Source organism: Suricata suricatta, chromosome 6 (assembly GCF_006229205.1).
Source record: "Suricata suricatta isolate VVHF042 chromosome 6, meerkat_22Aug2017_6uvM2_HiC, whole genome shotgun sequence".
NCBI lineage: Eukaryota > Metazoa > Chordata > Mammalia > Carnivora > Herpestidae > Suricata > Suricata suricatta.
In genome coordinates this window covers 70634636-70651363 of record NC_043705.1, presented here as the reverse complement: position 1 = coordinate 70651363, position 16728 = coordinate 70634636, and the positions used below count along the sequence as shown (strand labels likewise).

General features: G+C 38.7%; 1 protein-coding gene across 1 annotated transcript in view; it reads right to left on the bottom strand.

The window, feature by feature from the left end:
• CAST (calpastatin) overlaps window positions 1-16728 on the bottom strand; it is a 101141-nt gene that overhangs the window by 65471 nt on the left and 18942 nt on the right. Inside the window, exon 3 of the mRNA XM_029941229.1 lies at window positions 1353-1424. Within this exon, the coding sequence (XP_029797089.1) occupies window positions 1353-1424 (72 nt within the window). The remainder of the gene's footprint in view (window positions 1-1352; window positions 1425-16728) is intronic.

Genomic DNA, 16728 nt, shown 5'->3' with positions numbered 1-16728 from the left:
GGCCATCTGGATGTCCTCTTTGGAGAAGTGTCTATTCAGGTCTTCTGCCCATTTCTTCACTGGATCATTCATTTTTCGTGTATGTAGTTTTGGGCACCTTTTAAGGGCCTGGAGAGCAGCGGGGGCTCCAAAAAGCAGTTAAGAATATTAACTCTTAACCAAGCAAGTAACCTCTATGAGAAAATATTCAGTCCTCCATAGAAGAGCTACCAATCTTAAAGGTAAAACACTTATTTAAAATAGTAGTATAGGGACATCTGGGTGGCTCAGTAGGTTGAGTGTCTGACTCTTGATTTAGGCCTAGGTCATGATCCCATGGTCATGGGATGGAGCCTGACACAGGGCTGCTTGGGATTCTCCCTCTCCCTCTCTCTTTGCCCCTCCCTCTCAAAATAAATACATAAACATTTAAAAATAAATAAACAGGGGTGCCTGGGTGGCTCCACCGGGTAAGTGTCCAACTTTTGCCTCAGTCATGATCTCGAAGTTTGTGGGTTAAAGTCCTGCATCAGGCTCTGTGCTGCCAGCTCAGAGTCTGGAGCCTGCTTCAGATTCTGTGTCCCCTCTCTCTCTTTCTCAAAAGTAAACATTAAAAACATTTTTTAATAAATAAATAGTTGTATAGACAGCCCTAAAATATTTTGATGATCTCATACACACTGGAAGACCACAATTTGAAATGGGCTGAATATAACTATTTTAAATGTCGAAAACTCCTAACTAAAATTGTAGTTTTTGGTCTTAAGGTGTGTGTTTCAGTGAATTTTATAAGTTGCAAATCTCTGAAGTGCTGTATTACCAAAGAATGCTCAATTAGAGCTTCTGACGTCCAGCAGTATCAGGACCTTGTCTGGACAGGAAACCTAGGTATGAACCCCGGTTCCATCCTACTGGCTTTGCAATCTCGTCAAGGATGCTTAACCTCCCTGAGCCCTGGCTTCCTCAGATATAAAGGAATAATAATTATAACATGGTGAAAAGAATAAGGAGATAATTACACAAGAGTATTTAGTAGAGAGCCTAGTGTGGCTAATGCTCATGAAGAGAATCTGAATTATTTTCTGAAGACGTGATGTGTAGGAGTCCAATATCATCTATAGGTATTATGATAATATTTATTGAACACTTATTATATGCCAGAAAATATTGTAGCATAAATGGTTTTACTAGGTTTAAAATTTTTCAGACCACTACTAAGAAATTACATTCCCTTCCCCCACCCCAGCCCAGAAATGATACTTTGTTCAAAACTTACCGTGATATACAGGTATTATCTGCCTTCTCTATAGACCCTACTGACTAACAATAGACCTGTAGAGCAGGAGTCTTTTCATGCTCAAGAAATGACTGACCTTGGTGGCCGGGGCTGTTCCACCAGCATGGGTTCTGGAAGGCTGACTGCTGCCATGGCTTGTTGCTTTTTTCTTAAAAATAAAAAATATATATATTAGTATCTCTGGGGGAAACCATCCTAATAATATAGATGAGTTAAATTTTCATATCAATACAAATATCTTCTTAAGTAAACTTTAGACCAATATACTAAGCACACAAAAAATAAACAGGTTTTTAAATTTTTCATCTTTGTTTGAAGACTATATAAACTAACTGAAAAGGAAGAGGAAGCTGAGTAAATCCCAATTGTTCAACAGTCAATGATTTTTGAGAAATGCAAAAATCCTCATGTGGGCAGCTGCCATTTCCACCATGAAGCACTTCCGGAAACCACATCACTTGCTGTCGAGTGGGCAGCTCCTCTCTTAGGGCGCTACAGTCAGTGTGCGCTAGCACAACCTCTAGGGAGGGTGATTTAGCAAGAACTAGCAAAAACGGAATTTTACTTCTGAAAGTTCATCTTAGGGTAGTAAAAAGAGAAAGCAAAAGACTTTTTTCTTTAAAGATATTCATCATAGTATTATTACATCAAAAAGCTGAAAACAATATAGGTAATAAAAATGAGTATTTATTGAGTACTTCCCATGTGCCAGGCAATTATTCTATTAGAATAACAGAATTATAGATAACAGAGGAATAATGCTCCAGTAAGAGTATCTATTCAGAGCATTATTGTAAGTGCTCTAAGTGTTCTAAGGAGCATGTCATAAACTACTTAATCTTCACAGGAACTGATATAATGCTGGTCCTACCGTTATCCTCATTTGGTGGTGAGGAGACTGAGGAATGGGACTGAGGACTGGGAGCACAGAACTCAGCCACAGTCACAGCTGGTCAGAAGTAGGGTGCCTGCTTCAGACCCTGTTCTCTTAGCCACTTATACGGCCTCCCACAACAGAGGTCTGTTACAGACAGCTCCAGGATGGAATATCACGCAGTTGTCAAGAACATTTCATTAAATAAAAACATATTGTTCATATTTTATATAAAGGCAGACTATAAAATAGTTTATATGTATATATAGTATGATTACTGAAGCTCATATGAGGTTATTTTCTGATGATGCAGTTAAGAGCGATTTTTTAAAATATTCTCCTTTGTGCTTTTTTGTATTTTCTTACAAAATTATATTATCTTAGCTGAAAAAGAAGAATAAATGGGGGGGAGGAAAGGTAAAATACACAGCTTCTTTGTCAATAAGGCCTTGGTATATCTCTTACAAATATTCGTATTTCAAAGAGGCAAGCTTACAAAGTTTTATAATGTCAAGTGGATTATGTTCCAATATCTATGTACTATAAGCATTGAATATAGTAGGAGAAGTAATGCTGCTATCTATTAAAACATATGTCTATATGGTAAAATTTTTAAAAATACATAATTGAGAGGTGCCTGGGTGGCTCAGTTGGTTAAACATCCAACTCCTGATTTCAGTTCAGGTCATGATCCTACGGTTGGTGAGTTCAAGCCCCACATCGTGCCAGTGCAGAGCCTGCTTGGATTCTCTCTCCCTCTCCCTCTGCCCCTCCCCTGCTCTAGCTCGCTATCTCTCAAAATAAATAAATACATACATACATTATATAATTGAGAGCAATGTGGTTAATTCGTTAACATTTAGCAAGATTCATATTGCTTAATTTTTTTTAAATGCCTACCACAGACTCTTGAGCTAAAGCCTTCTCTTCCTTCAGGTTAAATATTGCCTTACCGAGCAGAAAAGTCAAAACCTAACTTGTTGCCCTCAAAGTATAATGTGTCTATGTCCACTGGCTGACCACATTCAGAGCACTTCCGGAAAGTCACAGAGGCAGGAGGTGGACTCGTGTTAATGAAATGGGTATCTGAGGGGCCTCACAGGCATCTGCAGGAGTCCCAGGCTCCCAGGCATCACCTGCTGACTGAACAGTCTCTCCCAAGCACACATGCAGGACCATCGGCCAAGGGAAGAAAAGAATCATAGATAAATGTCACAGAAATAAAAGAGGCTGCGAAAAAGCCAGCTGTTGTCAGTGTGGTACGGGAGATGGTAAAAAAAGGGGATGGCCTCGGTTTTATCCAGATCGCAAGTCTCTTTTCAAAATATAAAGTGTATTAACAAATAGCTTCTGATGGCCATAGTGTATACATGGATTCAGCATAAGGGACCAGACCCAAGAAATAAAGACAAGAATACAGCAATGGGATTATTGGTTTTAACCCCATTACTCATTTCAAACTCCTCACTTTCTAGTGAGGAGACTGAAGCCTAGGAAGATAAGGCCACCGCTGTCCTGAACTTCAGCTGTTAGCTTTTGGTCTCAGCTATAATCAGGGAAGGTCACATTCTAATCCTGCCCTAGCAGGACCCTATATAACCTAGTCTACAAAGAACTAGTTTAGTTTACTGAAGCAAGAGTAGTATTTGTCAAACTCATTTTATTATCTAGTATTTATTAAGCCCTTAGTATCAGTTTCTTAAAACACAATACAAAAGCTAAGAAAAGCACACATATACCAGAGCAGACTTCTCATTCTCAGTAACCAACATTTAATTATAGCTGTTTTGACCTGCGTATAAGTCTCGGCCACTTTGTTCGTGTCTGACTTCATGCATCCCTTCGCTCATTCACTCATTGGACAGGCATTTACTGAACCCTGGCTATGAGCCTGGTCCTATTCTAAGCAGTGGAGATATAATAACCAATTAAACAGAAAAAAACTCCTGTTCTCATAATGCTTACATTCCAATAGGAGCAATCAGACTCTAAATAAAGTCAACAAAAACCAAAATGATTTCAGAGAGTGACGCCTGCTGTAAGACAATAAAATAGGGTAATGTAAGAGCAAATGGCTGGCTGAGAATTTCCCCAGATGGGATACACAAAGAAATGACATTTGACCAGACCTGACCTCAAATAACCCAATCATGAAAATACGGGATATGGGAGAGGAGGCACTCTAGGTAGACAGAGTGGCATGTGCAAAGGCCCTAAGATAGGAATGGGCTTGGCAAGCTGGAGAAACTCAAAGAAGTTAGCGCAAAGGAAGCATGGCAGGCACAGGCATATGTGAGATGAAACAGGATGCTGGATCAAGATCCTCAATCTGAGGTGATGAAGTGATAGAGATTTAGGATGGTCCTAGAGTCAGGTATGTTTGAGATCATCAGCTTCCTCCAGCCTTAGCCTGCTTCCTGATCTTCTCTCATAACCACCCAGCCCTCCTGAGTCCTCCCTGACCTCTAGCTGAAAAGTTCTCAGAGTCCTCTGGCTTCATCTCACCTTGTGCTTAGTTTTGCAGATATCTTTTTTACCCCATTCCCCATCCCTTTACTATCAGCACTGGTCCTTAGAAATTGCACTCTGGGGGCGTCTGGGTGGCTCAGTCAGTTAAGCGTCCAACTTCAGCTCAGATCATGATCTCACGGTTCGTGGGTTCGAGCCCTGTGTCGGGCTCTGTGCTGACCGCTCAGAGCCTGGAGCCTGCTTCAGATTCTGTGTCTCCCTCTCTCTCTGACCCTCCCCTGCTTGTGCTCTCTGTCTCTCAAAAATAAAAAGTAAAAAAAAAAAAAAAAAGAAATTGCACTCTGGCCTGGATACCTCTCCCACCTGGCTAGGTCTGCATATTCACTAAATAGTTACAGGGCTGGATCTACCCTCAGACAGAACAGAACCTATCCACTCACGGAAAGCAGAATCTCAAAACAAGCTCATTTGGCTATCGCTCTGCATTTTTCCTAACATGCAGAAATGTCTAAAAGATTAAGACATTAAATGAGGATGCCAATACTATAATAACTGAGATTTTGAGTTCATTTTTTTCATTTCCATAAACCCATAGACTAAAAGCCATCAGGCAGACTTCTCCTTGCCAACCAATCACAGCCTTTGTAATATTTATGAGCACTTCTTTGTTTAACATAAGTTTTATAGAACGGAAACTGGCAGGAAGAGACTGCCCCTCATCCCTTACGTCATCAGGTCACAGGCCTGGCTGAGTCATGGTCCCCTTGCAGTCAAGCATGCCAGGGCCTCAGTCCTAATGATCCACAGGGACAGAAGGATGATACTCCATGCCTTATTTGCCTCCACTAGACTCAAACTCCAGGACTCCACGTCTGGTGCATTTACAAAGTGTGTGATCTCTCTTGCAGTCATGAGCATACACAGGCCCTGTTTCCATGGACCATGAATCCATAGCAACTTTAAGTAGTCTCTCCTATGTCCTAGAGTCTGCCAGCCAGCCAAGAGACCCACAAAAGAGGCACCATGTGCTTGAGCAGAGACGTTCGGTGAAGAATACACCGATTAGAGCAATTCTATCTGCTGCTACAGAAAGGAATGAAAAGAATGAATTACATACCTTTTTTTTATGTCTGTCATAATTCCCAATAAAAAAATTTATTGAATGAATCAGAACTCAAGTCTTAAAAACTGTTTTCAAAGTAACAATGAAGTTCTAAAAGCCAAGCAAAGAGCTGTTATGTCACTATTTCCTAAAATCTCAGGAAAGGCCCCCTGAGTGAAGCTTCCTGTCACCTAGAGACTTTAGTGACCACAAAGAAAGGTGCCAGGTGCCCTAGAATAAAGGCTCCATCTTCTGATATGTATAGCAAGAATCTTGGCTCCACCACATGCCATGGGCAAATTCAGGAATATTTCTAAGCACTATTTTTCTCATCTGAAAAAAGGAATAACCATGCCCCTACCTAAGAGGGAGATTGTGAAGATCAAAGGAAATGAGGAATAGTCTCAGAAGTGGCCCAAAGGTTAGAAATCCCTGCTCTAGAGAGACCCAAAGTTCTTGATCAAGTAGCAGTGGAATAGGCTGATCTCTCCAAGGGCAACACCACTGGACCTAAACTCATGAGGAATCTCAGTGGCTGCTGTGAATTTTCTGTGAGCTTTTATTATTTATATAATCGGGAAAAAATTTTTTTCATTGGATAAAAGGTGATTTTTTTCTTAGGTCTAGCGCTGATTCTAATAAAGGACACAATTAAGTTATTTGGAAAGAGTTTGATCCTTTTTAGGTTTGTTTTTAAGCTTTGTTAGGTTGATCAAAAGCAGCTTTCAAAGTAGAACTAATTTTCCTTTTTACAAAACAGAGATGACACCCTTGTGAGTGCTCTAACCAGTGACTCTGACTGGTGGGGACACACTGTATCCCTAGGCCTGCGTGAGCTCTGGGGATTACATGGAAACGTAAATGTGATGCATCCAGCCCCCAGGCAGGCACACCATGATTACTCAGTAAATGCTGACTAAGGGGAGCCTAGGACTACTTACAGGGCAAATGCTGAAACGCCTCCCCACTGAGAGAGGCCTGCCAGAGCCAGAGCAGAAGGACCTGCTGGTACAGCATCAGATGTTGAAGATGAGGGCCCATCTGGACCTTGCTCTGATGGGTTCCAAGGGGCCAACACTGTCTTGTGTGTTGGAGAGGGTGGCACGGAAGGGCAGGGGGGAGAGCAGGATTCAGGGTAAAAAAATGTACAGGTATAGACATGACCTCAGTGTGTTTCCTGAGATTTGCAAGGACCCTTTTGAGGCACTACAGGGTGTCACAGGTCAAGATTCTACAGAGATGATTTCAACAGTTTACACTGTACATTTATTTTTTTTAATACTTTATTATCAAATTGGTTTCCATACAACACCCAGTGCTCTTCCCCTTAAGTGCCCTCCTCCATCACCACCACTTCTTATCCCCCTGCCACTCCCCCTTGAACCCTCGGTTCATTTTCAGCATTCAATAGTCTCTCAAGTTTTGCATCCCTCTCTCTCCCCAACTCTCTTTCCCTCTTCTCCTCCTCCTGATCCTCCATTAGGTTTCTCCTGTTTTTTTGTTAGACCTATGAGTGCAAACATATGGTATCTGTCCTTCTCTGCCTGACTTATTTCGCTTAGCATGACATCCTCAAGGTCCATCCACTTTCCTACAAATGGCCATATGTCATTCCCTCTCATTGCCATGTAGTACTCCATTGTGTATATATACCACATCTTCTTGATCCACTCATCAGGTGATGGACATTTAGGTTTTTTTCCATGTTTTGGCTATTGTTGACAGTGCTGCTATGAACATTGGAGTGCATGTGCTCCTATGCATCAGCATTTCTGAATCTCTTGTGTACACTGTACATTTAAATATTGGCAGACAAGGGCACCTGGGTGGTTTAATAGTGAAGCCGACTTTTATTCAGGTCATGATCTCACAGCTCCTGAGTTTGAGCCCCACATGGGACTCTGTGTTGACAGCTCAGAGCCTGAAGGCTGCTTTGAATTCAGTGTCTCCCTCTCTCTCTGCCCTCCCCTGCTTGTGCTGTCTCTCTCTCTCTCTCAAAAATAAATTTAAAAAACATGTAAAAAAAATATCAATGTTGGTAGACTATCTGGAAAGCACTAAAACTCTTCAGTATATGAACAAAGAAGTCAGTCAGTCACCAGGCTTATGAATGAAAAAAATTTAACAACTCAATTTCAAAACTGTATTCAAACACCTTCTTAAAAAAAGAAAAAACGAAAACAACAAACAAAAACCAAACAAACACATACCTTTTCAGTAAATGGAGGAACTTTATAAGCTGGGCCATATCCTCCTTTCAAGTACAAGTTTGTCTCCCTTTTATATTTATGGAGTTTGTATACAAGGAAATTTAGATTCAAAAATGTAAGGAAATTTAGATACCAAAGTCAGGAGTGTTCTTAATTTGAACAACTAAATATCTGCCAGAGAATTATATGAAACAGTGGTCTTCAGACACTGGACACTAGGCAGCATGATGTTCCCTGTAAGGGACACAAGAGAGGGGAGCCCTTGGGCTGTTCCAGCTTACAGCCAGGAGTTTCCAGGCTGCCTGAACACGGTACGTGGTACATGCCAGAAGCCATCAATCTCTATGGGTTGAGGAGGTAGAGCTAGGAGTTCCACAGACCATGGGGGCTTAAGGGGCTCACAGGGAGAGCACCAGAAAGAGAGCTGCAAGAGAGAGTCTGCACATGCATGCTCTGTGGAAACCCCAAGTCTGGGTAAAGAACACCCAGAAGGAACAAGAGATATATCCCTAGGGTCTCACAGACCAGGAATAGAGTATGTTCCCAGCAGTCAGAATCACTGGCAGAGTCTACAGAAGGATAACTTAGTCTTCCTCTAAAGGCTGCTCTGGCCCAGGCAAACAAAGCTTAAAAGCAAACCTTAAGTTATTTCCAGGTAACCGAACTGTGTCCCAGAATACAGCTCAACAAAACAGCACCCGATAGGATGAAATTCACATCTATTTGGCATCTAATAAAAAATTAGAAGGCATTCATAGAAGCAGAAAAATGCAACTTTTTTTTCCATAGGTAGGAAAATAGAATGTTCAAAAAGCATAGTATCTTGATTGCGGTGCTGGCTACCCAAATCCATACATGTAATAAAGTGGCAAAATACACATGTTGTTCCCATGTCAGTTTCCTACTTTTGATATTGTCCTGTAATTACATAAGATGTAACCAACGGAAAAACTGTATGAATGGTACAGGGGACCTCTCCATACTATCTTCACAACTTCCTAAGAATCTAATTATTTCAAAATAAAAAGCTTTTTAAAAGGAAGTTAAGGAGAAACATGAAAGGTATTTTCTTAAAACTACCCAAATCAAACTTCTAAAGATATAAAATGCAATGTCTGAGATAAAAAATATACCGGGATTAAGAACTGATGAGATCCTGCAAAAGAACCAATCAGTGAATGTGGACACATAGCAATACAACTACCCAAAATGAAACAGTGAGTAAAGACTAGAGGCCAGGGAAGAGAGGATCGGTGAGCTGTGGGACAACTTCAAGAAGCTAATATGTGTACAACTGCAGCCTCCAAAGAAGAGGAAAGAGATGGAGACAAACCAAAATATATGAAGAGATAATGGCCAAACCGTTCCCAAATGTGATGAACCCACCAATCCATGAAGGTTAACAAATCCAAGAATGAGGGACTGGGTATGAATAAAGGGGCAAGTTGGTTTTCAGATGGCCCTGAGTCTCCCAGTGATGGGGCGAGAGCTCTGTCTCCTGCTCCAGCGGACACAATGTCTTTCCCTTCCAGGGAGTTGGTCAGAGTTCCTACAGCCACAATCCAGTGATGCTCTTCTGCATCCAAAGAGCGGTAAAATGAGCTAGTCCACCTTTCCACCACAGTAATTTCTCTGGGGAGCCCTTAAGAGCACAGGCGAGGGGATTCTCTAGCTCACAATGATCTATAAGTAGCAGATCAGATATTATAGGTGGAAAATTTCTGAGCACACAGATACACAAGAACTTTTGCATTAAATGAGTATTAAAATCCTCAAAAGTTCAATTTGGCTTTTGGCATGCTCAAATAATTTCTCAAGATAATTTTGAAACTCTTTGATGAACTGTTTTCAGAAACTGCAACACAATATTTGATTATCCTTGGATGCAAAAAAAATTTATCCTCTTGATAGAGATTTAAGTTTTTGGAACTACTAAAAACTATTCAGATTCATATGTGGTAATTATGGGAAAGCTACTGAACTGGATAATGCTGATTTTAGTGAAAAAAATATTGAAGGAAAGATGAAATTATTTTTTGTTCTGAATGTAAAAGTAGAGTTAGTTTCAATATTATTTGAACAATCATCTTAACTATATAAATTTTTAGGTTACCACTGGATTTGATTTTATTGATATGAAGTCACCATTTTCTTTCCTCTTTCATACCTCTTGCATTCTGATGCTTCTTTTTAAAATTTTTTTAATGTTTATTTATTTTTAAGAGAGAGAGAGACCCAAAATCTGAAGCAGGCTCCAGGCTCTGATCTATCAGCATAGAGCCTGATACGCGGCTCAAACTCATGATCTGTAAGATCATGACCTAAGTCAAAGTCAGATACTTAAACAACTGAGCCACCCAGGTGCCCCCAGATGCTTCTTAAAATCAGTATAAGAGAGGAAGTAGGTGGGGGCATGGGTGACATAGATAAGGAGGATTAGTAGTACACTTATTGTGATAAGCAATAAATAATGTATAGAATTGTTGAATCATGTACACCTGAAACTAAACACTGTAAATTAATTATACTTCAGTATAAAAATCAGTATAAGAAAGCTAAAGTCAGAGATTAATTGATAGGTTTTTTTTCTTAGCATTTTCCAATGAGTGTATTTTTAGATCACTGGTTTCTTAGACTTGATGAAATGCAGTAGTTTTCTGGATAAAAACCCTCATTAAAATATATGTTTTGACATATTTATTAAAAAATCAGTTCTGTTACTTAATAGTTCCCCTATAAAATGACAAGAAGTATTGTAAAAACACATGCTTTATTGGAAAATAGGATCTAGAAAATAATGGTCTTTCAAAAGGGCAGGCAATTCCCCCAACACTACCATTATAAAGCTTGACTCTTATCTACAAATGTTCCTTTATGCCACGGTTGTAAATGGTCTACAAATAAGTACAAGTTGCCTTTATTACCAAAAGAAGTATAAATGTAGGCTACCAGAAATGTAATACAACACACAGGATACATTAACACTTGGGAAACACTGATAAGTAAGTTATAATGACTAAATCTTACATTAACTCATTGCATAGAAATTCACTTATTGAGTGAAATGCCTCATGCACAATGGTCTTAATAACACACGCTATGGTAGCTGCACTTCACCGAGAATGGTTATTTTCTAATTACTCGATACCTACACATCATCTCCAAACCAACTCAAGTCTTTCTAGTCCTGAGGTGGCTGTCCTGCCCAGCAGCCCGAATGTAAGCCTTCTCCTGACTCGATGTCTGCTGTGACTCAGCTTTCCTCCATGTTGCATTTCTGACCCCAGACAGAGGGAAAAGCTGTCCCTACACTTTCTTACATTACAGATTCAAGGACATTAGAATGCCTTGATCTTTCTTTTTCGATTTATTTTTTTACTAAAGTATAGTTGACACACTACATTACATTAGTCTCGGGTGTACAACATAGTGATGCAACAACTCTGAGTGTTACGGTGTGCTCACCACAAGTGCAACTACCCCTGTCACACATGCTATTATCATATCACTGGTTATACATCCTACGCGGTGCCTTTTACTCCTGTGGAATGACTTAATCTTACTTTATGAACTTCTTGAATGAAAAGAGGGTACAACACAAGGAAGAAAGAAGGAAAGATTTACAAAAATTCACAGTATTGAGAAAGTCTATAGTGTTAGCCTTATATAGAATTATTAAAATAGGTAATTTTATGAATACTATCAAGATACTAGTTAAAAGCACAGACTATAAACTAAGTCAATTCTGGATTCCACTACCAAATACTGGTATACCTTTGGACAAGTTATTTAATCAAGCTTTCTCTCAATTTCCTCATCAGGAGAATGAGATCATTTTAAGAGGGGTGCATATATATGTGTGTGGATAATGCCTATATGTGTGTTAGCAATTATTATCAAATGCTGTCTAGTTCCCAACTATCCTTACCAATCTACAGAAAAATAGTGCTACATAATTCTCTTCTCCTCTTGTCAAAATACTTTTCACTAAGGTGTTAATAATTAATATATTATCTCTCCTAGGAGTACCCAGAATTTAAAAGAGGAGCCAAGGGAAAGCAATGTTTAACTCAAAGGCTAAGTAAGGTGCTAATGGTGGAATTACAGACATCAGCAGCAAGCTAACTGGGGAGATATTAGTGCACAGCACCTCCTAAATATATCTACTCAGCAAGACTGCCCCTTCAGGGCTGAGGATGGCGTGTACCTGTACATGTTTCTAAATCTTACGTCACATTTTGGAGTATTTTTTGCACGCACATATATGTGTACTTTTTAAAGGAAAAGATCAGTTTTCCTCAGATTCCAAAGTGACTATGAATGAAAAATCATTATGAATCCTTGCGCTCTAAGCTATCTTATTCTCTGTCCATATGTAAGAGACACACTTCTAGTCAAACATACACATTTGCTTGTCCCTACACACACACACACACACACACACACACACACACACACACACAGCAGCAGCAGCAGCAGCTGCTGCCTTGCTCTGGAAAGATCTCTTAGGGGTTTCAAAGAAAAAAGCTCAGATCTAAAAGACTTCTCTCTTTAAGGTCTAAACAGACATATGCACAGATTTGGTTCTGATCAGTGTTAAAAACACTCTTTCATTTTTACCTGATGACATTGTTTATTCCTTTCTTTCTCATTAAAAAAAACATTTAGAGTAAAAGTAGCAAAAAGGAAATGTAAATTACTCAAATTCCTGTCAGCTACTTTCATTATTTTCTATTCTTGTGTAAATACAAAAATATGCACAAAGCCATAAATATATTATATAAGTGAAGTTGCAATTCCTTCATCTTTTTTTTAACCTAACATGAACACTTTTCTCTGTCACTAAATGTTGCTTGAAGCTTGGTGTTAAAGAGGCCTCATTTACTACATCTGTGTAGTAACCATCACTGCCTTCCTGCTGTACCTTTGTTTTCCTCCTAGTTTGTTGTTAGTATAAGTACAGTGATGACGATCCTTGTGTCATCATGTAACCTCTGATTTTGCACTTGAAACAAATTCTCAGACTGGGAATCTCTAGATAAAAAAGGATGAATTGTTTTTCTTATTCAAGGCTCTCAGTTATTTGTCATTTTAAAGTATCATTTATGGGGCGCCTGGGTGGCTCAGTCGGTTGAGTGGCCAGCTTCAGCTCAGATCATGATCTCACGGTTGTGGGTTCGAGCCCCACGTCAGGCTCTGTGCTGACAGCTAGCTCAGAGCCTGGAGCTTGCTTCAGATTCTGTGTCTCCCTCTCTCTCTGACCCTCCCCTGCTCGCGCTGTCTCTCTCTGTCCCTCAAAAATAAATAAAAGACATAAAAAAATTTAAAAAAATAAAGTATCATTTATGTTTTTATTAAAGGAAGAGTTTAATCATATAGATTTTCAATCTCATAATTTGGAAGTTTTCAAATATTTGAAGAAAACTTACATAAAAAGTCAGAATCAAATCTCCTTAAAACACACACACACACACACCTATCAGAGGCTAATTTAGAAAGACAAAGTCAACAATGTATCATCACTGCTAAGGCTAGAAATATTTTATCCCATAATTTTTTGAACACAACCACAGCAAAGAATTTCCTCCTTTCAACCACTGGGTGTCCCCTGATCTCTGTGTTTAGCATCCGGGCGGACACCACCGCACCTAATGAGTATCTCCGCTAGCTCTAGTCCTGTAGTTGGTCCTAAAACCTTCATTATCTTCTAAATACATTATTTTAAAATCCATTAGTCATTCAGCTTCCTATTCAGCTTTCATTATTCAGTGAAATAGATGTTTGGTTTCAGATTTTCCAGAGTCTACTAGTATTTTAAGAAAGCACAAAAAAAGTACATCACAAAATTACATTCAATGAAGCAATGTTTAACCCAGGTACTATGTGAAACCAAAATTGGAATGTGAATATAAAAATATTTTAGCTTTCAATTTCCAAAAATTGAAATTTCCAAACATTTCCAAAACATTTCCAAAAAATCTGCTCCTTGAATTCCAATTAGACCACTTAGTAATTGATTGAAGCTTGATTTACAAAAGGGCCCTAGGATGCTAACCTTAGTGTGAAAAACCAACCAAGAAGCCTGGAGTCCTAATGATTAAGATAAACATATGTTTAGAATTCACTCCTGAGTTCTTTCCAAGTAATGTCTTTCTGATTTGATATTACTCAATTAACAAGTGAATCCCTTTACCTATGAACAACTGGCAAACAATCCAAGAAATCTGTAACATGATGCATCTAGGCCATGCTTCTCTCTTTTTGTATAAGTGAACACTGACTTAACTTGTTTCTTGCTTTATGGATGTTCATTACATAAATTCATATACATTGAAGAGTCTTCAGTGCAGATTTCCACTTATTCAGCAGCCCCCCAATCATAACAGAGACAGCTCCAAAGAGAATGAACAATATCCCAATCTCCAGTCAAGGGTCTTTCCACAGCCCCCATAATTCTGCACTTACCAGCCTAGACCCTTCTTCCAGTCTTCCCATTAGTGACACTGCAACACCCAGGTCCCTCTACCTTTTAATTGTTTCTTTTCTGACCTTCCTATCTCCTTCCTATCTCCTGCGCATAGGCATTTATCAACATTTGCTTCTGGCTTCTCTCCTCTCTCACTGTACACTCTTTTCTTCAACAATTTCAAACAAGAATTTTGACAATGAAGGTTAGAAAGAAAGATAGAATGGGAGCTTGAGCAATTTCAAAGGATATATTTTGAAACAGTGTATGATGAAGAGGACTGAACTAATAGGTAGTCTAAAGAGGAGTCATTAAACAAAGAGGAAAAGAAGAAGGAATAGCTGCCTGGAAAAGTAGGAAAAAACAGGGTTAGTACTTGCTCCCTCCAACCAAAGGCACCACATGATTCAATGACTCTTTGAAACTGCAGCATTCTTAATGTGCTTTGGAGTCACAACATGCCCAGAACACCAGAGCAAAATGGGTCCAAGGGACAAGGTTGAAAGATCTTCTCAAAAGAAGGAAAAAGAAAAAGAAAGAGAAAGAAAGAAAGAAAGAAAGAAAGAAAGAAAGAAAGAAAGAAAGAAAGAAAGGAGGGAGGGAGGGAGGGAGGGAGGGAGGGAGGAAGGAAGGAAGGAAGGAAGGAAGAAAGAAGGAAGGAAGGAAGGAAGGAAGGAAGGAAGGAAGGAAGGAAGGAAGGAAGGAAAGCAGAGAAAGAAAGAAAAGAAAAAGAGAACAAAAAGCAAGAAACAAATGCTTGTGTGTGCCAAGCACTGTGCTAAGGACTCTGTAAGAATTTATCTTTGGGCACCTGGCTGGCTCAGTTAAGCGCCTGACTCTTGATTTTGGCTCAGATTATGATTTCACAGGAGTGAGATCAAGCACTGTCTTGGGCTCCCCAGTGGGAGTGGAGCCTGCTTGTGAATCTCTCTCTCTCTCTCTTTCTCTCTCTCAGTTGCTTCCCTGCTTGTATTCTGTCTCTCTTTTAAAAAAATAAAATAAAATAGATTTTTAAAAAAGAATTATCTCAGTGTTAACTCAAAATGTGCTCAGAAGACCACTGACATGAGTCACCTGAAGTAACTAGGAAAAACAAAACAAAAATTAGTAATAGAAAGTTTTTAATGATTTTTTATGATACTAATATACTGTTCTATACATTTGCTTAGTATTCTGTAATAATACTGATTGAAACATAAAAGACTTGATGATGACATAACTTTCCTTTAGGTTTTTCTTTCACAAATGAACTGTTTTTAAAAGGCTATAATAAGCTGTTATACACACTGTTTTATGATAAAATGTTGCTGACTTTATGACAAGAATCATGTATTTGCAGTTCTCAGATGAAACTGGTATTTTGCTATGGGCATAATTTCAGGTTATTGTCCCTTTTCAATCATTCATGCCATTATCTTTAAGAAGTTAATAAAATCTAAAAAGGATGAAAACAAATATATAATGTAAAACAGTATATTTCAGGAATAATATTTAATCAATTGTCCATCAGGTTTCCAGGACTTAATGATTTACTCTGAAGCCACTAAATTTAACTTCCATTCAGTTCCTTCGATATTTTGTTAACATTTGATTCTAATTCCATATGCCATAAGGTACAACCTTTTCAGAGACAATTTTGGTAAGATCTAAGGTCTTAGATAATTTGACTCATAAATACAAAGCACAATAATGAAAGGCATACTATCAGTGTATGACATCATGTTTATACATTTATGTGCTCACTTATAAAGGCAAAGTACTTATTGTTTTTTGCTAGCCATTCCCTATCCAATGAGATAACAATTTGTATATCATAGATGCTTGATTTAAAAGCATATTATTTTCATATTCTTTATTAAAAGTGTATCGTTAGCTTCTGATAAAACAATTCATTGAATGATGATGCATAAGGTCTCTACTTCCTAGCTATTGGCATATGTTCTGGGTGCTACATGTAGTATCGTGTTGTTTTTTAAACAAAACAGCTACTAAGCTTAATGAACTACCAAACTTTCCTCCTCTTTCAATAGGAAAGGCTCTGCAATATATAATCAACAAAAGAATTTGCATCCTGTCCCATCCCATGGTTAGAAATCAATAAGAGACTGACTTCTTTACTGTGAGAGCTAAACCAAAGTAAGAGCAATAACCAAGTAAGACATTTTCAGGAAAAAAACATTAATAAAGAGAAACAGATATATATGCACATTTGGAAATTTTTTTTAATTGTAAGGACAACAACAAACTTGTATATGCACCAAAGCAGAAACAATAGAGTTTGTAAAAATAAATTAAAATTAGGCTTCCCCAGACATTTCTATAGCACAGAAA